Consider the following 21,349-nt stretch of genomic DNA (forward strand, 5'->3'; position numbering starts at 1 on the left):
AAAACTGCAAGAGAAAGTTCAGCTCTTGGATGCAGTTGGTCTTCGCGCAACGCTTTTGGGACCCAACGTGCTGAAAGTTTACTCAAACCAAGATTTTCATTTAAAATTGAAAATGCGGAACCATGGGAGATCCCAGTTTCATTAGCTATCATATCGATAGTAATCCGACGATCTTCATCCACTAGATTCTGCACCAAAGCCACAATTCTTTCATTTTTTGCAGTCGATGGTCTTCCCTCTCTTGGGTTGTCTTTGAGGTCCTCCCGACCATCCTTAAATCGCTTTATCCAATCATAAACAACTGATTTAGATGGAGAAGAATCTCCATAAACTTGTTGCAAAGCTTCAATAATATTTCCTGGTTTCCAATCAAGCTTGGTCAGGAACTTGATGTTAGCTCTCATCTCAAAATTTTTATTTTCCATGGGTTCAAGAAGTTACTTTTCTGAAGCAGATGTTAACACTACGGTAGCAAGAGGATGACTGAGGTAACAAGTCTATATGGATCACTACATCACATAATTGTTTACCAAGTATTTGGGTTGTTTCATTCCTGTGTAAATACATCATTCAACAATTTTTCCTGGAACTTTTTGACTTACTATATATATATATATATATATATATATATATATATATATATATATATATATATATATATATATATATATATATATATATATATATATATATATATATATATATATATATATATATATATATATATATAATATATAATATATAATATATATATATATATATATATATATATATATATATATATATATATATATATATATATATATATATATATATATATATATATATATATATATATATATATATTTATTTATACATACATACATACATACATACATTTGCATATATATATACATATATATATATACACACATACTTATATATATACATATACAGTAAACCCCCTGTAGTCATGTTCTCACGATTCATGACTCACGCATCCGCGGGTTTCTCTGTAGAACATATCTACCCATTATTCACGGAAAATTCACCCATTATCAGTATTTTTCACTGAGAAATATTCACTAATTACTGTATTTAAATATAATTTTCATGAATAAATGCACTTTTTGTGATAAAACTATTAAAATACTCAGGTGTAAGCATATTTACAGGGTTTTTCTTGTGTTTAAAATATCAAAATGGGCAGTTCTAAGTGTTTTTAGAGGGGTTTTAAGCATTCGCGGATTTGACCTATCCGCGGGGGGTGTGGGATGCATTCCCCGCAAATACGGGGGTTCACTGTATCGACATGATCCGACACACCTTGACCTGGGATCAAGGCTCCAAAGATAAATGATGTATATAAATTAAAAAAAAAAAACTTGAAAAAACCACTCTGATGGTTGGCAGTGCTGCATGGCCTCAAGAAAATGTTGGTAACACTGCCTGCACTCAGACTGACTGAGAAACGGTTTTTGGTGATGGGGAGGCCTCGAGAAGTTTCTATGGTGGGGACGTTGGATGGCTTGGCGCCATCAAAGAGGAGGGGTTAAGGCTGTGTAGAGGAAGGCTCAGAAAAGGGTTGTTTTAAAAGATGGGTGGAGCGGAGGAGTAGTTTCTATTGCTTGGGGGGTTCATGGGGATGCAATGTTGGATGGATAAAGAGGGCTAGGTAGACCTAACTTGATAGAGCTTGTTTAGTTTTGTGTTTTTATGTTCATGATACAGTAATTCGCATACTATTAAAAGGTTTGTATAGTACCGAGATATGGGAGAGAGAGAGAGAAGGAGGGAACAATACTGGGGTATGTTTACATCGAAGTTTAATTATAGCAACACATGCACTCCTTCACTTTTTTATTTATATTTTATGCTACAGTATTCTTGTTTATATTTTTACTGCATTTTCTCATTTTTTTATTTCAAACCAAAAGATAAACACAATCGTGTGTGTGTGTACACTACAAGAGAGAGAGAGAACAATAGCTGAGGTATATTTACATAGAAGCCTAAGTATAGTAAAACACACACACACACACACACACTCCACTATTTTATTTATATTTTATGCTACAGTATCCTCATTTACACTATATTTTTACTGTATTTTCTAATTTTTTTATTTTTACAAACCAAAAGAAAAATGCAATCATGTGTGTAGGGTACATATGTACAGAGTATGCACTCACATTCGAAGTCATCTGTGAAATTGCTGCAGCCTGTTTGGTGTTGGTTTGCCTGCATATGAAATTTGCATTTTAAATATTTTTACAGTGATTAAAGATGAAATATCGACAGTAATAAAATACTCTCATGTGTACTGATGATTTGTGTGATCCTTAGAGTAAACTAATCCCTGTAATGAAATACGACACAGTAAATCAAGAAAAGCAAATAGTGGCAACATTTACGTGCTTACGCACTCACTGGATGGCATTGTGAACTTCTTTCCCTAGTAGGCTCAGTAAGCTGATTCTGAGAATGTAAATTTTACAAATGGCAGACTGACAGTTTTTTTAAGACATGATAATGATATAATACAGTATGAATGGATTCTGTAAGTAAAATAACTGTTTCGTTACCATTACCTTTATCTTAAACATAGCTGCAATATTCTACTTGACTTATGCAAATGGATACTCTGAGTGTAACACCTAGGCTAGCCTAGGTCAGTAGTTCACACATACACATTTTGTATCGTATGTATGGTAGTACAATATGGTAACAACTGTTGAGAAAGTTGCTTAATAAAAATACATTATTGGTCATAAAATCATGGAAGGCAGTGGGTAAACACAAGGAGAGTACCTACCTGCTGAATTGTGTCATTTGTGAGAGAGAAGAAGGGGTTGCATTTTTTCAGTGTATTTATGCAGTATGTTTTGTTATGTTACAAATATGGGGAAAAGGGTAGATAATTGCCTTTTGTATAAAGTTTCCAGTTTAAAGTGTGATAGTTGTTTATAATCATACTGATTGTTTAAAGCTTGTGGTATTGACAAGGTTAGGTGAGTTAAGTGTATGGTGTTGCCCTTGAACACCCCTAGATTTTTTTACTCGCCAATATCCAACAGGCCCTTGGCTCTATTAATCTGGATAATTGAAGGATTACTGTATTACAATGATGAAATAACATGATAATAGTAAAATATAAATGGATTTAGTAAGTAAAAATGTTAATTTCATCACCATTACTTTTATCTTAAATACATCTGTAATAGCCTACACTGTGTGACTTATGCAAATGGATACTGTGAGTGTAACATATAGCCTAGCCTAAGTCAATAGGTCACACACACTTTATATCTCATGTATGGTAATAAAATATGGTAACTGATAAAAAAGATGCTGTTTAAAAATACATTAATGGTCATAAAACCATGGTAGGTTGTGGGTAAATACAGGTAGGCCGACTTCCCACTGAACTGTGTCATTTACGAGAGAGAGAAAAAGAAGGTTTTTTTTTTTCTCCAGTGTTTTATGCTTTTTTTTTTTTTTTTTTTTTTACAAATTTTGGGGAAAAAGGTAGATGAGTGCCTTTTGTGTACATTTTTTGGTTTAAAATGTGATGTTGGTTGTTTTTAAGCATACGATTGTTTACAGTTACAGGCAGGCCCCAGTTAACCCTTTAACGCCGAAGCCCTATTTACAAAAACGTCTCCCGTATGCCGGCAGCGTTCGGTGAGTTAGCTGCGGAAAAAAGTTTTTTCAAAAAATCACAGCACGCTTAGTTTTTAAGATTAAGAGTTCATTTTTGGCTCATTTTTTTTTGTCATTGCCTGAAGTTTAGTATGCAACCATCAGAAATGAAAAAAATATCATTATCATATATAAATATTGGAATATATGACAGCAAAAAAAAAAACTTGTATATAATTGTATACAAATCGTGCTGTAAGCAAAACGGTTAAAGTTAATTAGTTGATTTTTTTTAGTTGTATTGTACACTAAATTGCGATGATTTTGGTATATAACAAATTTTAAAATGATCAAAGCAACACAGAGAAAATATTATCACAAAATGATGCATGAATTCGTAACGCGCGGACGTAAAAAAATGTTTTTTTCAAAAATTCACCATAAATCGGAATATTGTGCTAGAGACTTCCCGTTTGTTGAAAAATGAAGTTAATTGATTGAATATTACTAGACTGTAAGTGTTTTAGCTTACAATTGCAGTTTTCGACCATTTCAGTCGAGTTAAAGTTGACCGAAAGTCGAATTTTTTCTATTTATCGTGATTTATATGGATATATTTCAAAACTGATAAAAGCTACAACCATGAGTTATTTTTTGTTGTATTGTACATGAAATTGCACACATTTTCATATATAAAACTTTATGTAACGACTAATTTAAAGCGGTGCAAATATTACGACAACGAGACGAAAGAATTTCTGAGATGTTCGGCCGAGTTACCGCGCAGACGTAAGGAAAATGTCTTTTTAAAAAATTCACCATAAATCGAAATATTGTGCTAGAGACTTCCAATTTATTGCAAAATGAAGTTAAATGATTGAATATTACTAGAATGCAAGAGTTTTAGCTTACAATTGCGTTTTTTTACCATTTCGGTCGAGTTAAAGTTGACCGAAGGTTGAAATTTTGGCAGTTATCGTGATTTATGTAAAAATATTTCAAAACTGATAAAAGCTACAACCATGAGCTATTTTCTGTTGTATTCTACATGAAATTGCACACATTTTCATATATAAAAGTTTATGTAACGACTAATGTAAAACGATGCAAACATTACGACAACATGACGAAAGAATTTCTGAGATGTTCGCCGAGTTACCGTATATGAGACGTAAGGAAAAAAAATTTTTTTTTTCAGAAATTCACCATAAATCGAAATATTGTGCTAGAGACTTCCAGTTTGTTGCAAAATGAAGGTACATGATTGAATATTACTAGAATGTAAGGGTTTTAGCTTATAACTGCGTTTTTTTACCATTTCGGTCGAGTTAAAGTTGACCGAAGGTTGAAATTTTGGCAGTTATCGTGATTTATATGAAAATATTTCAAAACTGATAAAAGCTACAACCATGAGTTATTTTCTGTTGTATTGTACATGAAATTGCGCACATTTCCAGATATAAAAATAATATAAAACAGTGCAAACATTACGACAACGTGACGAAAGAATTTCTGGCGCGGACGTAAGGAAAAAGTTTTTTTCAAAAATTCACCATAAATCGAAATATTGTGCTAGAGACTTCCAATTGGTTGCAAAATGAAGGTAAATGATTGAATATTACTAGATCGTAAGAGTGTTAGCTTAAAATTGCGTTTTTTGGCCATTTCGGTCGCGTCAAAGTTGACCGAAGGTTGAAATTTTGGCAGTTATCGTGGTTTATATGAAAATATTTCCAAACTGATAAAAGCTACAACCATGGGTTGTATTTTGCTGTATTGTACATGAAATTGCGCACATTTTCATATATAAAACTTTATGTAACAGCTAATATAGAACAGTGCAAAAATTACAACAAAATGACGAAAGAAATTATGAAATTTTCAGCCGAGTTACCGCCCGTGCGTAAGAAAAAAGTTTTTTTCAAAAATTCACCATAAATCAAAATATTGTGCTAGAGACTTCCAATTTGTTGCAAAATGAAGGTACATGATTGAATATTACTAGAATGTAAGAGTTTTAGCTTACAATTGCATTTTTCTACCATTTCGGTCGAGTCAAAGTTGACCGAAGGTTGAAATTTTTTGTAGTCGACGACGCACGCCCACTCGGCACCCAACAGACAATTTTAGTCGACGTATGATACGTCCAATAGGCGTTTAAGGGTTAATGGCGATCCAGTTTTATGGCGCTTGTCTAGCGACGAAAATCAGCAATTTTGGCGCCAAAAATTGCCGATATCCGCTTATTGGCACTGATAATTGGGTATTGGCACCGATACATACCTAACAGAGGCGCTAGTAATAAAAAATCGGCACTCTTCGGTGTCGATAAGCCTTGAAAATCACCGAAAAGGCCCCGAAAATCTCCGAATTTTTGGTTAGCGGTAATTCTTGGTTACCATCACACCCTCAGAACGGAACCCCCGCCGATAACCGGAGACTGCCTGTACATGGTAGTGACAAGGTTAGGTGAGTAGGGTATGGAGTTGCCCTTGAACACCCATAGATTTTTTATTCGCCATTTAACTGGACTTCAGTGTTATCCGACATGCCCTTGGCTCTATTAATCTGGGTAATTGAAGGATTACAATATAGGTTCTTGTTTTTTCCTATCCTTTATTGTTAAACCTTAATGGGTATCCTGAATAAAAAGAGGGTAGGCAATAATTTGTGTGACTTTACCATGGACCGTTTTTATGTAAGGTTCAGATTTTCTAATCAGGAGCTTGAGGATGAACAGCAGTTACCCTGTCAAAAAACAAGTTTTGACAAAGGCAAGCCTAGCCCTAAAACCCAACTGCTTTCCCTGACAAAAAATGCATTGGAATTAGTGGTGAGCTTTTTTCTTTCAAGGACCTGGCGAGTAATGGGTATTTGGCTGACTTGTCACTGTTATCACATCTGTATGAGAAGGATGAAGGGAAAACTGGGTAATTGCAATAGGCTAGGGAGAGAGCCCTTTTGCCTTGAGTCATTTAATACTCAATCATTGTGTCAAATTCAAGGCACTATTTTGGCCAAGCCTAACTACGAGAGAGTTCTTTGACAGTGGATTTTCTGTCAAAGGGAGTCCTGGTTGGACCATAAGAATAACTCCTTTGAGGACTCACAGCGTTTACCAAAAATAGGTTTTTCCTTAATCAAAACTTGTTTTCTCAAGAGTACTTCTTGTTGGCTCTTTGGCTTTTGCCAGTTATATATGAATACAAAGAAAATTTTAAAAATTATTTTCCCACAGTTTAGATGCAAATGCAGTAAATATCGAATATGTAATATAGTATTTGCTTGTATGCACATTCCCATTCCTGTTGCAGTAATGATTAATACACTTTGTTTAAAGTCTTGCTAATCGACTGGTTCCTTTGTTCTCAATTGAAGGAGGTATGCACAGAGGACCTTCAAAAGACCCTTCTTCTAGCCCAGGAATTGGGCCTTTTAATAAATTTTCATAAATCTCGGTTGACTCCTCAGGAGATAGCATATTTGGGGATGAGGATAACCTCTCTGACTTTTGGGTTTTCCCTCCCCCCTAAAGGATAGAATCTTGCCTTCAGAAGGTGGACAAATTCCTCCCCCTTCAGTCTTGCTCTGTGAACAGTTGGATGAGCTTAATAGGGACCCTCTCATCCATGGAACAGTTTGTAACTCTGGGAAGGCTGCACTTGAGGAACTTACCATTTTATCTAAGAGTCGACTGAAATGGGAAGAAGTATCCAGACACATTTGTTTTCCCAATAACTCGGAAATCAAACAGGACCTGCTTTGGTGGAAATCAAGAGAAAAACTCTCTCAAGGAAAATTGCTCCTTCCTGACCTCATGTTTTATTCAGATGCTTCAGACCTAGGTTGGGGAGCTCTCCTGGGAGACAAGAAGGTCTCCAGGATTTGGACTTCAGAACAGAGCAAATGGCGTATAAACGTGAAGAAGTTGAAAGCAATTCACTGGTGATTGCAAGTATTTGTTTGAGAAGTGTCCGGAAAGACAGTGACAGTCCACTTGGACCGTCAAGAAGCAGTGGAGGACAGACTTATTTACCCTTTGCGAAGCAGGAAGAGCCTTTCTCTTATGGGCGGATCAAAACCAGACAAAAATCCTAACCAGATTCATTCAGGGAAGGTTAAATGTTTTAGCGGACAAAGTAAGCCGCCAAAAACAAGTTTCCCCCAAAGAGTGGATTCTAGACTCCTTAGTGTGTCTAAAACTTTGGACACTTTGGGAAAGGCCATTTCTGGATCTGTTTGCAACCGGCAAGAGCCATCGTCTTCCTCTGTATTGTTCGTGAGCCATGGATCCGCAAGAATGGGCGACGAATGCAATGCTCATAGACTGGTCGGACAAGGACCTTTATGCCTTCTCTCCATTCAGGATGGTAAGGGAGGTCATCAACAAGTTCCGGAATCACCCGAATGTAATTGTGACTCAAGTAGCAACATTTTGGCCGGCCCAGGAGTGGTTTCCGGACTTGCTAGAGGAGCTGAAAGACTCCGAGGCCGTTGCCTCAAAAACCCAAATTACTCAGACAGCCGCATTTCAGATGGTTCCACCAAACACTGTCCACTCTGGCCCTGACCACATTCAGACTGTCAGGAAATTTCTGTGAGCGAAAGTATTTTCAAAGTCGGTTGCAGACACTATTGCTCGATGCAGACACCAATCCTCAAGCAATGTATAGGTCAAGTGGACAGTCTTCCGATCCTGGTGCCAAAGACATAACATCTTGTCTTCTTCTAAGATGTCTGTAGTGGAGATTGGAGATTTCCAGTTTTAAGATCATCGAGAGAACTGTCTTCCTCTACCATTAAGGGGCTACAGAGCAATGTTGAGCTCAGTGTTTAGACACGGGGTTGGATCTCTCCTCTAATAAAGATTTATCTAATCTCATCAAGTCGTGTGATATGACTAAATAAATGGAGGAAAAATTGGTAGCCTGGAACCTGGATGTGGTCCTTAAGCGGCTGTTGGAACCGCGTTTCAAGACCCTACATTCATTCTCTATGAGGGATCTCACAAGCAAGACTGTTTCTTGTTCATTCACCCTTTGTTTTTTTAGCAAAAAACGAGACCCCTTCCAATCCTTGGCCTCGTTCTTTTTCTGTTAAGATTCTGGTAGATATCTTAGGGCTTGAAGAGGAAGAGAGGACCCTTTGCCCTGTAAGGGTGCTGAAATACTATTTGCAAAGAACTGAGAGGATTCATGGTGCATCAGGCAACCTTTGGTGGTCAGTTAAGAATCCTTCACGTCCACTCAAAATATGCCTTGGCATTTTTCCTTAAAGATCTTATCTTAAAGGCTCACTCACAGATTAAGGAGGAATTCTTACCATTAGTGAAAGTGAAAGCGCACGAAGTGAGGGTTGTAGCCACGTCCCTGGCTTTCAAACATAATTTCTCTTTCCTCAATTATCCAGACAGCATATTGGAAGTGCAAGTCAATATTTGCTTCTCATTACTTGTGCGAAGTTGAAGCTATATATGAAAATTGCAGTGCCTTGGGTCCATTTTCAGTTGCTAGCATGGTCTTGGGAAAGGGAGTGTAGGAAGTATCCCTTTCATCTGCTTTTACCTTTGCCTTGAAACAAGGGTGTCGAGTTGTAGGGGGGCTGGGGGTACTATCCATGTGGAGTGCCCACCAGTTTGTCTTTTAATGGTTGGGTAGTGGTTTTTAATTTGTGGTTTAGGTGACTATGTTGTTTACTCTGGTTTTTTTTTTTATGGTACTGATCCCAGGGCAGCGGCAATATTTTAATTCTTTGCTTGCAATCGTAAAATTCCTTCGCAACAAAGAATCCCACTAAAGTAGCAGGCACTCCTTGGCTATACCACCACGCTGCTACAGGTTGAGATGAGCGCCAACCAGAGGCAGTATTCTCCTGTAGCAGCTCTCTCACCAGGTAATGAATCAACAAGCATTTTACCAGTGCTAGCATATGTTCTATTTTCACTTCGTTACAATTATTAATGTGTTAGAATTGATAGGTCCATGCATCCCACCTCCTTCAATGTGGAATTCAGCCATGTAATTACTTGGCAAGTTGCTTATACAGTATAAAAATTACATTTTTATAATAAAATGAGGTTTTATATACTTACCAAGTAATTACAAAATCAGAGCCCTCCCTCCTCCCCTCATATGGACAGGAAGGCATAAACATATTGATCTCTTTGCTGAGCTGGTTCATCTCTTTCCCCGAAAGTGAGCGGGGTTTGTCACCTAGCCAAAACAAAAGTAGCGCTACCGTGAATTTCAGAATTCTAGCTGCCGACCGAGTTGAAACTTATAGCTATGTAATTACTTGGTAAGTATATGTAAAAATTTATTTTATTATAAAAATGTTGTGTTAACACTTAGTTAAGTTTCCTTAATTTACCAAATTTCCATTTTATTACAGTTTTATACACATAATATCTTATGAAAATTTATTTCTATTTCAGGTTTTTTTTAGGAAAAAATAAAGTAATGGCTTTGGCCCTGGGACGTACTCCTGAGGAGGAAGTTTGTGAAAACATCCACAAGGTTTCTAGCAAACTAATTGGACATTGTGGTCTTCTCTTTACAAATTCTACAAAAGATGAAGTTCTTGAGTAAGTATAATGGTTTTCATTATCAGACTCGTGAATGTACGGATATTTGTTCCTACACAAATACAAATACAGTAGAGCCCCGGTCCTCAACGCTAATCTATTCCAGAAGAAAGTGTTGAGATTCGATTTAGTAGAATTCTGAATCAATTTCTCCCATAAAAAATAACTGAAAATGGATTAATCCATTCTTGACCACCAGTCATTACCCCAACCTTGCCTTTTTATACAAAACATTACACAAATTACAATTAAATAAGTTCAGAGTTAAACAACTTACCGTATTAGAAGCACTTTTTACATTTTTAAATGCATACATCAAAAAAATTGGCCTATGGTAGTGCCCATAGGCTACCTAGCCTAGCCTATGGTGCTCGGTCTACCATCGGTAATGTGGCTAATGCGGCCACATTACCGATGGTAGACCGAGCACCATAGGCTAGGCTAGGTAGCCTATGGGCACTACCAGACTGTACTGTAGTGGGTACACACAAAAACTGTGGTTAATAACAATAACGTTGAAAAACAAGCCTGCTTATTACAGAAATTAATGATACAGTACAGTATTTATAAGCTGAATTACTATACGTCTGTTATCATAAAATTAAGAAAAATTTCCTAAGTTACATTGGCACTCGGCAGCTTGTGGCATGAGCAGAGGTAAAGAAACCAAAGCGCCACCCTGGTGGTGTATCGCGGTACTAATTAGATAAACGTTTATGTTCAGTATTTAGGGTAAATTTCAAAGAGTCTATTGGAATAGCGTACAAAATCACTGTAAAACATCTTTCAATAAATATTTTGATACCCTAACATGTTGGGACCCATGATTGGATATCAGTGCAGAAAGCCAAAAAAATTATATACCTGTTCAAGCGTGTACTTCTCCAAACAACAGCAGCAGCGTTTGGGCTTTAAACGCTTTAAATACACGTGGTAAGAACGCCAACTAGCGGCGGCCAACCAAAACTTTTTTTTTTTTTTTTTTTTTTTTTTTTTTTTTTTTTTTTTTACAAACATTTTATGATTCAATAGGTCGGATTCTGGATTGTTGATCGAGCTCCCATGCAAATTTTACTCGTCATTTCGTGTCAAAATCTGATTACGTCAAGTTCTGGTACGGTCGAGGACCGGGGTTCTACTGTATTTGTTCTTTGCGTTAGGATAAGCTTGCGATCACAAGCTGGATAGGCCATTCAGACTTTACTGACAAGGTAGTTAACCTTTTGATCATAATGGAGCTAAGATCCCATACTTACCACATCCAGTGGGGTTCAAGATGATAGTTGCCTGTAGCATGCTACCAGATGCATGAAAACATAAACAGTCATTGTGATAGTATGTTAATTTAGTGGTTTTACTACAAATTTACCTGTTTTACATTTATGATAACAGTATGAAATCAGCCATTTGTAATATATACTGTATATGTAATTAACCCTTACACGCCGAGCCTCTATTTACAAAAGTGTCTGCTGTATGCCGGCGGCGTTTGGGAGTTAGCGCCGAAGCGGAAAAAAAGTTTTTTTCAAAAAATCACAGCACACTTAGTTTTTAAGATTAAGAGTTCATTTTTGGCTCCTTTTTTTGTCATTGCCTGAAGTTTAGTATGCAACCATCAGAAATAAAAAAAAATGTAATTGAAATATATGACAGCGCGAAAAAAAAATTTCATATATAATTGTATACAAATCGCGCTGTGAGCAAAACAGTGTGATTTTAGTATATAACAAATTGTAAAATGATCAAAGCAACACAGAGAAAATATTATCTCAAAATGATGCATGAATTCGTAACGCGCGGACGTAAAAAAAAAGTTTTTTTTTTAAATTCACCATAAATAGAAATATTGTGCTAGAGACTTTCTGTTTGGTGCAAAATGAAGGTAAGTGATTGAATATTACTAGACTGTAAGTGTTTTAGCTTACAATTGCAGTTTTCTACCATTTCAGTCGAGTTAAAGTTGACCGAAGGTAGAATTTTTTCTATTTGTTGTGATTTATATGAAAATATTTCAAAATTGATAAAAGCTACAGCCATGATTTATTTTTTGTTGTATTCTACATGAAATTGCACACATTTTCATATATAAAACTTTATGTAACGACTAATATAAAACGGTGCAAACATTACGACAACGTGATGAAAGAATTCCTGAGATGTTCGGCCAAGTTACCGCACGGACATAAGGAAAAAGTTTTTTTCAAAAATTCACCATAAATCGAAATATTGTGCTAGAGACTTCCAATTTATTGCAAAATGAAGGTAAATGATTGAATATTACTAGAATGTAAGAGTTTTAGCTTAAAATTGCGTTTATCGACCATTTCGGTCGAGTCAAAGTTGACCGAAGGTTGAAATTTTGGCAGTTATCGTGATTTATATGAAAATATTTCAAAACTGATGAAAGCTACAACCATGAGTTATTTTTCGTTGTATTCTACATGAAATTGCACACATTTTCATATATAAAACTTTATGTAACGACCAATATAAAACAGTGCAGACATTACAACAAAGTGACGAAAGAATTTCTGAGATCGGCCGCGTTACCGAGCGCGGACGTAAGCAAAAAGTGTTTTTTTTTTTTTTTTTTTTTTTTTTTTCCACTCACCATAAATCAAAATATTGTGCTAGAGACTTCCAATTTGTTGCAAAATGAAGGTACATGATTGAATATTACTAGAATGTAAGAGTTTTAGCTTACAATTGCGTTTTTCGACCATTTCGGTCGAGTCAAAGTTGACCGAAGATTGAAATTTTGGCACTTATCGTGATTTATATGAAAATATTTCAAAACTGATATAAGCTACAACCATTAGTTATTTTTTGTTGTATTCTACATGAAATTGCGCACATTCTCTTATATAAAACTTTATGTAACGACTAATATAAAACAGTGCAAACATTACGACAAAGTGACAAAAGAATTTCTGGGATGTTCGGCCGAGTTACCGCGTGCAGACGTAAAGAAAAAGTTTTCTAAAAAATTCACCATAAATCGAAATATTGTGCTAGGGACTTCCAATTTGTTGCAAAATGAAGGTACATGATTGAATATTACTAGAATGTAAGAGTTTTAGCTTACAATTGCGTTTTTCGACCATTTCGATCGAGTCAATTTTGACCGAAGGTTGAAATTTTGGCAGTTATCGTGATTTATATGAAAATATTTCCAAACTGAAAAAAGCTACAACCATGAGTTGTTTTTTGTTGTATTTTAAATGAAATTGCACACATTTTCATATATAAAACTATGTAACGGCTAATATAAAACGGTGCAAAAATTACAACAAAATGACGAAAGAATTTCTGAAATTTCCGGCCGAGTTACCGCGCGGACGTAAGGAAAAAGTTTTTTTCAAAAATTCACCATAAATCGAAATATTGTGCTAGAGACTTCCAATTTGTTGCAAAATGAAGGTAAATGATTGAATATTACAAGAATGTAAGAGTTTTAGCGTACAATTGTGTTTTTCGACCATTTCGGTCGAGTCAAAGTTGACCGAAGGTTGAAATTTTTTTTAGTCGACGTACGGTACGTCCACTCGTCACCCAACAGACAATTTTAGTCGACTTATGATACGCCTAGTCGCCGTTTAAGGGTTAATGTAACATCACAAATAAATCAAAGTAAGTACTATTTATCAGGATTTAATGTTGAATCCATGAAAATCAGCTACATCACAATTGAGTGTATAGTTAAAAAGTATATGTAAATCCATCGAAAACTAATAATAAAAAATGGTGTTCTTTCTTATGTTTCCACTTATTATTTCACTAGCTAGGCAAAAACAATTGAGATTTATTATAAAAGAGAGAGACACATGAGAGAATAAAAATTTTTACCAATGATTTATTCCTTCTAATTGTACATCAATAATATTGCAGAGTATATCCTTTACTTTCAGTAGACCAGTGACAATATAATGGTTGCAAATGAGCATATTACTGAATATGTATATTAATCCCATTTCTGGGTGATATTTTTAGCAATGACCAAGCACCCAGTTTACAAGGAGTACCGTATGTAGTTTTAGAAGCTCAGATTTATCAATGCTGTGTGAGCCTTTTTTATAACACGCTAACTTTAACATTTGTCTCACCTTGGTTTTACCATTCAAGACATACGGAGAGACATACAAAACTCTCTGGACTATGCGTGATTTATGAATATATTTATTAGTTTCTGTCAGTCATACTTTATATTTCACCTATAAAGAAATCTAATATTTTATATAAGTAACTTACATGGCTGTAAGCTTCTACTCGTCAGCAGCTAGAATTCTGAAATTCGCGGTAGCACTACTTTTGTTTTGGCTAGGCGACTGACCCCACCCGCTTTCGGGGTAAGAGAGGAACCAGCTCACTAAATGAGATCAGTGTTTCTGATGGCTGTAGTTACAGTGATTAGCAGCAGTGGTTTTTGGAATTTTGCTTCTCAGTTGGTCTTATTTGGAATTTTTTGGTGAAGTATTCTCACTTTTGGTAGCCTTTTCAGCACAATTAGATATTGTCAGGTGTTTTTTCAGACAGAATTACCAATTTTGACTGTTTTTTTTACTGATCTGAGACTAGGCTTTTTTGACTCGTGAGGTGTTGGCTATGTCCAATTCTGGTTTGCAGAATTTTAGATATTGCAGCAAAGGCTGCAATACTCGTCTAATTAAAGCCTGTTATGACCCGCATACTGTACACTGCACGACTTGTAGGGGCCAAGTATGTTCTAACTTGACTTGTGAAGAATTTGTTCATGGGAAGTTAAAATGTGGAAGACTTTGAATAGTCATTTGAACAAATTAGACAGAGACAAAAAGAGGAAGGCAGCTGCTAGAGGTAGTAGTAAGAAGACTTTAGCTAGTCAGGGTTCTGCTAAGTCCTTTAATGATGACATCTCTGACTGTGTCTATTTTTCCACCTGATCCCACTTCTCAGTCTGTACCAACCATTCACCCTGGCTCCCTTCCTCCCAATCCCGACCCCATTACCTTAAATTTGGGCTATTACTAAACACAATGGAGCAGTTACATGCTTCAGTGAAGGTCCTAATGGACAAAGTTAGTGTTAAAAGTATTGGTGAATTGTCAGTGGAGGTGGTGGCTGTCTGTCCCACCGATTCTCCTAGGCAAAGGTCCATGGGAGGAGCCAAACTGGTAGCCCAAAGGAGGTCGGTGGGGTCTGCCCACAGGCAGTAGCCCCTCAGTCAGACCTGTTTTCGAGTCCCAGGTTACAACAGAGCGCTGTTGGAAAAGCGTCTCCATGAAAGTGGATCATCTTTCATCTAGTTCGTCTAGCGGTGATTTGAGTCCTTGGCACCAATGGTACTTTAAAAGAGAATCTCGCCCTTTGAAGAGGCACGCAGTGGAAGTGTCTCAGCCTCCTCCTGTCCCCATTAAAAGGTTTAAAGACCCTATTCAAGAGCAGCTTCGGTCATGTAGTTTTTGGGATAGTCCGGAACGATTCTCCCAGGATCTCCTGGAGTTAATGGGACAGTTTTTATCAGTTAGTTGCGCCAGTGCTCATAAGCGCCCTTCTGCTTCTAGGACCCTGTCTTCTCATAAGCACCCATCCTTAATTTTGGAGAGTACGTCTGGGCATGAAGTTATGTCTGAGCACCCATGCACCCAGCTCCTGAAATTGTAGCTCTGGAACACTCACTGTTAGCTGGATCTTTAGTGGCTTCTGAAAAGAAGTCTTAGAAGTATTTGGTGCCAAAGCGCCCAGTAGTGGCACCAGAGCTCCCTTTGAATCCTGGGCATGTTGTTGCTGATCATGTGGTCCTTTCCGAGCGCCCGTTGCCTTCTGCCTCCTCCCAGGGAGACTTCTCTGTGTTGATAGACTTCTCCCAAAGGTCAGCAGTCAATTCGGCAAAGATTCTTTTCTCAACATTGGAATTGGACCATTTAATGAAGCACCTTTTTAAAGTTTTTGAAGTGTTCAGCTTCTTGGACTGGGGAGTTGGAGCTCTTGCCTGCAAGATTAAAGGTTGTCCACATGTTCCGGAAGACAACTCTTCGGACTTTTTAGGAGTAATATCCTGCCTTGATAAGGTATAAGAGACGGTTCTTTGGAATTATCCTCGCTTTTTGCAATGGGTATTCTTAAGAAAAGGGAGCTTTGGTGTTCCTACACCACAAAGGGAGTCACCCTTTCACAGAAGTCTGTGCTCCTCTTTTCCCGGCTTGATCAGAAACACCTGTTCCCTCGAGCAACAGTTCTGCAGATTGCCTCTGATCTGCAGAAAAAGTCTACCCAGGACCTCCCCACTCAATCAGGAAGATGCCCCAGAGAAACTCTGGCCTTTAGTACAAGGACAGTTTCTCCAGTTCAACCTCAGCCCTTTCGTGGTAAGGGCAAGCAAAGAGGTTACCTTAGACCTCACGCAGGCACCTGATTCACCCCTTGTGCAGTCAAGAAGTCCTCCAGTAAGCCACTTGCACGTAAATGAGGATCTCGTCCTCCACGCTCCGGTGGGAGCAAGACTCCTCCACTTTTGGAAGCACTGGGAAGCGAGAGGCGCAGAAAGTTGGATTGTGAAATTTTTGAGGGAAGGTTATTCAATCCCTATCTTACGGAAGCTTCCTTTAACTAACAAACCGTATTGATGGCCTACTCTGTAGGCTCTGGTAGGTTTTCTGCCCTCTCCCAAGAAGTGTCAGCACTCCTCGAGAAAGAAGCAATCGAATTGGTCGGGGACGCCTTCTTGCCGGGGTTCCACAATCACCTGTTTGTAGTCCCCAAGGCCTCAGGGGGCTGGAGGCCAGTTCTGGACGTGAGTGCCCTGAATTTGTATGTCCAGAAAACCAGATTCAAAATGGAAACGAGCCATTCAGTCCTTGCATCTATTCGCCGAGAAGATTGGATGATTTCGATAGACATGAAGGATGCCTACTTCCATGTCCCAGTTCATCAGGACTCGAGGAAATTTTTAAAGTTTGTTTTTCAGAGCAAAGTGTATACCAATTCAGAGCCCTTTGCTTTGGCCTGTCCACAGCTCCACAGGTTTTCTCGCAAGTCCTAGCTCCCATAGCAAAATGGTTACGCCTGATGGGGGTCAACGCTTAGCTGTATCTCGACAATTGGCTCATTTGCCCCCAATCGAAAGACAAATGTTTGGAGGACCTTCACAGGACCTTCTTCTTGCCCAGGAATTGGGCCTACAGTAAACCCCCCCCGTGCGAATAGCTAGAACTAGCAAATACTTAGAACCCTTCTAAAAACACTTAGAACTGACTGTTTTGATAGTTCAAACAGACCAAAAAAAAAAAAAACTAAAAATGCTCATACAGGTATTATCATACTCACGATGGGGTTAGGTTTCAAAAAAATTCATCGTTCGTTGGAAAAAATGTATCTCGAATATAGCCTAGCCTACAGTACAATATAAAATACACTCTATACATACACGGTATAGTAATTATTAATATCAGCTAATTCTCGAGGTTCATGCAGAGTGACGTATGATAATTCAACACAAAGAGAAATTGAATAACAAGAATTAGCCTACACTATGGTATATCGTATACATATACGGTAGCGTAGCCTACATTATTATACTGTACAGTCATACCCCGAACTTATGCAAGCTTACGCTCCAGAACCCCTCGCGCTGGGTGAATTTCCGCGTAAGTTTGGCTCGGTCTCTAAAAATGTTAATAAATGCTTATTTTTGTAAAGTTTAAACACTAAATATGACCCTAATCATGCTCCCAAATTATTAAGCTACCTTTTAAATTAAATTAAAGTTACTGTAATTTCATTTAAAAGTTAGCTTAATACATTACCCTTGAAAAAAGAAATAAATGGTTGACATAAAAATTGAGAGTTGGAAGAGAATTTCTCTCTCCCTACCCTTCCAACCGATCTATTTTTAGAAGTCATCTCTCACACTTTTTAATAACTTCGTTATTCTGCATCTCTTTCTCTTTGTTCTGAAATGCTTTTTCATGAACAGTGTTTTTTATTTTGGCTAATACAACTCTTAGTTAGTATGTTTTTATTTTTTAGAATGTATTTGCAACACTAGCGCAGTTACACTTCATAGACGTTAGAGGTCAAATTAGATCAATTTAAACTATCTAATGTACAGGTAAAGATGTATAGAGAATTAATAAGTTGTAAAAATGTGTGAGCGCTAACTATGAACAAGAGAGAGAGAGAGATTGTCCTTACTTAGAGAGTGAAATTATTGAGAGAGAGAGAGAGAGAGAGAGAGAGAGAGAGATATTGTCCTTACTTGAAATATCAAGTTAAATTATTTATGAATTATTACAGACAGAGAGAATAATGAGAGAGAGAGAGAGAGAGAGTTAGTACGTTAGATGTCAAAAGAGGGAAATTCAGTATTAAACTAACTTTTAAATGAAATTAAAGTTGCTGTATTTTCATTTAGAAGTTAGCTTAATACATTACCCTTAAAAAAAGAAATAAATAGTTGACATAAGAATGTAGGAGTGTGTGACTCTCTCCCCCATTCCACCGATCTATTTTTATCTTGTCTTCTCAACCTCGTTTTTAAAAACTTCTTTATTCTGTCACTTTCTCTTTGTTCTGAAATGCTCTATGCCTCTTATGTTTTAGAACGGCGCATTTACTGTTTTTAAATGGTACAGGTAAAATTAGATCAATTTAAAATTATCTACTGTACAATTAAAGACATACAGAGAAACAGAAACGGTACTGTAATACGTAGGTTGGCCAACTTCGAAAGAGAGAGAGAGAGAGAGAGATAACAGTTGTCCTTACTTAAGAGAGTGAAATTTTTTATGAACTATGTTACGGACAGAGAGAGAGAGAGAGAGAGAAAGAGTGAGAATTACAAAAAACATTTGACCACTGATCAGCAACACTCCCCTTCTTGTCATGTTAAATGACATGTCTGACAGCTTTTGCTTTTGACCTTCTTACAAAAGACGAGGGAAGAATTTGTTTGTTTAAAATAATATGAATTTTGTCATTACAGTTTTATTATTATTGTTGTTGTTATTATTATTATTATTATTATTATTATTATTATTATTATTATTATGTAATTTTATTAATCTTATTAATATTTGAAAATTAGTTATTATTAGGTAAAAAGTTTATTCATCATACATGTACCATAAAAATTCTCTCATCTCACTAAAAGAGAGAGAGAAATTATTGCTTTTAATAATATTTAATGTTATTTAATTTACATGTAAAAGCTTGAAAACTTATAAATTACATAAAGAATTAAACATAAACACTTTTGCAGGGTTTCTCAGTGTTCGCAAATGTTCGCATGTATATGAAAAACTCGTATGACCATAGTTAGGTTCCAGTGAAAAATTTGTGTCTGTGAATTTGTGCAACTCGAATCGTGCAAGTTCGGGGTATTACTGTGCTCTATATTCACATATCGTATTATACAAACATCAACATAACGAATACCCTGTATGCATCTTTTCCATGGATCTTTTAAAATGTTATGCCTTAATTCACTATATCCAATAATATTGTATATATTCTTACATTGCTTTTTTATGATAAATTGCAACCATAACGATCAATGTTTTGGTTTGGAAATCATTTACGCAGTGTTAACTTCTCCATGTTTAACCTAGTTCAGAGCACTTTTCTTGCTTCAAGTTAGTGTAAATGAATCTCTAGATACTTATTTAAATGGGTCAAGGTTATTTTTCGTTATACAAAGTGTTTTTAAGTCGAAATAAAACTTAAATACGTTTTGTGAAATTAATTTAGCTTTTTTTCGTTGGCCGTTTGGGGCTTTTGTTTTGTGTAAAAAAAAAAATCAAGATTCAATTCATTATTTTCACTTGATTCATCATAACACGAGCTTTACGCATTTATCGTTTATCGGCATAAAAATAGCAGTAATGTGATCTTTCATCCCCAGTAGTTTTGATTAAAATACTTTATCTACAATTTTAATTACGGTCGAGTTTCATCCAGTTGCCGATGCACGATAATTTATATTCATTAGCCCCTTAACGCCGAAGCCCTATTTACAAAAACGTCTCCCGTATGCCGGCGGCGTTCGGCAAGTTAGCGCCGAAGCGGAAAAAAAGTTTTTTTAAAAAAATCACAGCACGCTTAGTTTTTAAGATTAAGAGTTCATTTTTGGCTCATTTTTTTTTTTCATTGCCTGAAGTTTAGTATGCAACCATCAGAAATGAAAAAATATCATTATCATATATAAATATTGGAATATATGACAAAAAAAAAAAACTTGTATATAATTGTATACAAATCGCGCTGTAAGCAAAACGGTTAAAGCTAATGAGTTAATTTTTTTTAGTTGTATTGTACATTAAATTGCGATGATTTTGGTATATAACAAATTTTAAAATGATCAAAGCAACACAGAGAAAATATCATCACAAAATGATGCATGAATTCGTAACGTGCGGACGTACAAAAATGTTTTTTTCAAAAATTCACCATAAATCAAAATATTGTGCTAGAAACTTCCCGTTTGTTGAAAAATGAAGTTAATTGATTGAATATTACTAGAATGTAAGTGTTTTAGCTTACAATTGCAGTTTTCGACCATTTCAGTCGAGTTAAAGTTGACTGAAAGTCGAATTTTTTCTATTTATCGTGATTTATATGGAAATATTTCAAAACTGATAAAAGCTACAACCATGAGTTATTTTTTGTTGTATTGTACATGAAATTGTGCACATTTTCATATATAAAACTTTATGTAACGACTAATATAAAACGGTGCAAATATTACAACAACGAGACGAAAGAATTTCTGAGATGTTCGGCCGAGTTACAGCGCAGACGTAAGGAAAATGTTTTTTTAAAAAATTCACCATAAATCAAAATATTGTGCTAGAGAATTCCAATTTATTGCAAAATGAAGTTAAATGATTGAATATTACTAGAATGTAAGAGTTTTAGCTTACAATTGCGTTTTTACCATTTCGGTCGAGTTAAAGTTGACCGAAGGTTGAAATTTTGGCAGTTATCGTGATTTATGTGAAAATATTTCAAAACTGATAAAAGCTACAACCATGAGCTATTTTCTGTTGTATTCTACATGAAATTGCCCACATTTTCATATATAAAAGTTTATGTAACGACTAATGTAAACGATGCAAACATTACGACAACATGACGAAAGAATTTCTGAGATGTTCGCCGAGTTACAAGACG

General features: G+C 36.2%; 1 protein-coding gene across 1 annotated transcript in view; it reads left to right on the top strand.

The window, feature by feature from the left end:
* RpLP0-like (ribosomal protein LP0-like) overlaps positions 1-21,349 on the top strand; it is a 159,995-nt gene that overhangs the window by 85,467 nt on the left and 53,179 nt on the right. Inside the window, exon 3 of the mRNA XM_067112364.1 lies at positions 10,055-10,204. Within this exon, the coding sequence (XP_066968465.1) occupies positions 10,055-10,204 (150 nt within the window). The remainder of the gene's footprint in view (positions 1-10,054; positions 10,205-21,349) is intronic.

This window comes from Macrobrachium rosenbergii, chromosome 12, assembly GCF_040412425.1.
Source record: "Macrobrachium rosenbergii isolate ZJJX-2024 chromosome 12, ASM4041242v1, whole genome shotgun sequence".
In the NCBI taxonomy this organism is placed as follows: Eukaryota; Metazoa; Arthropoda; class Malacostraca; order Decapoda; family Palaemonidae; genus Macrobrachium; species Macrobrachium rosenbergii.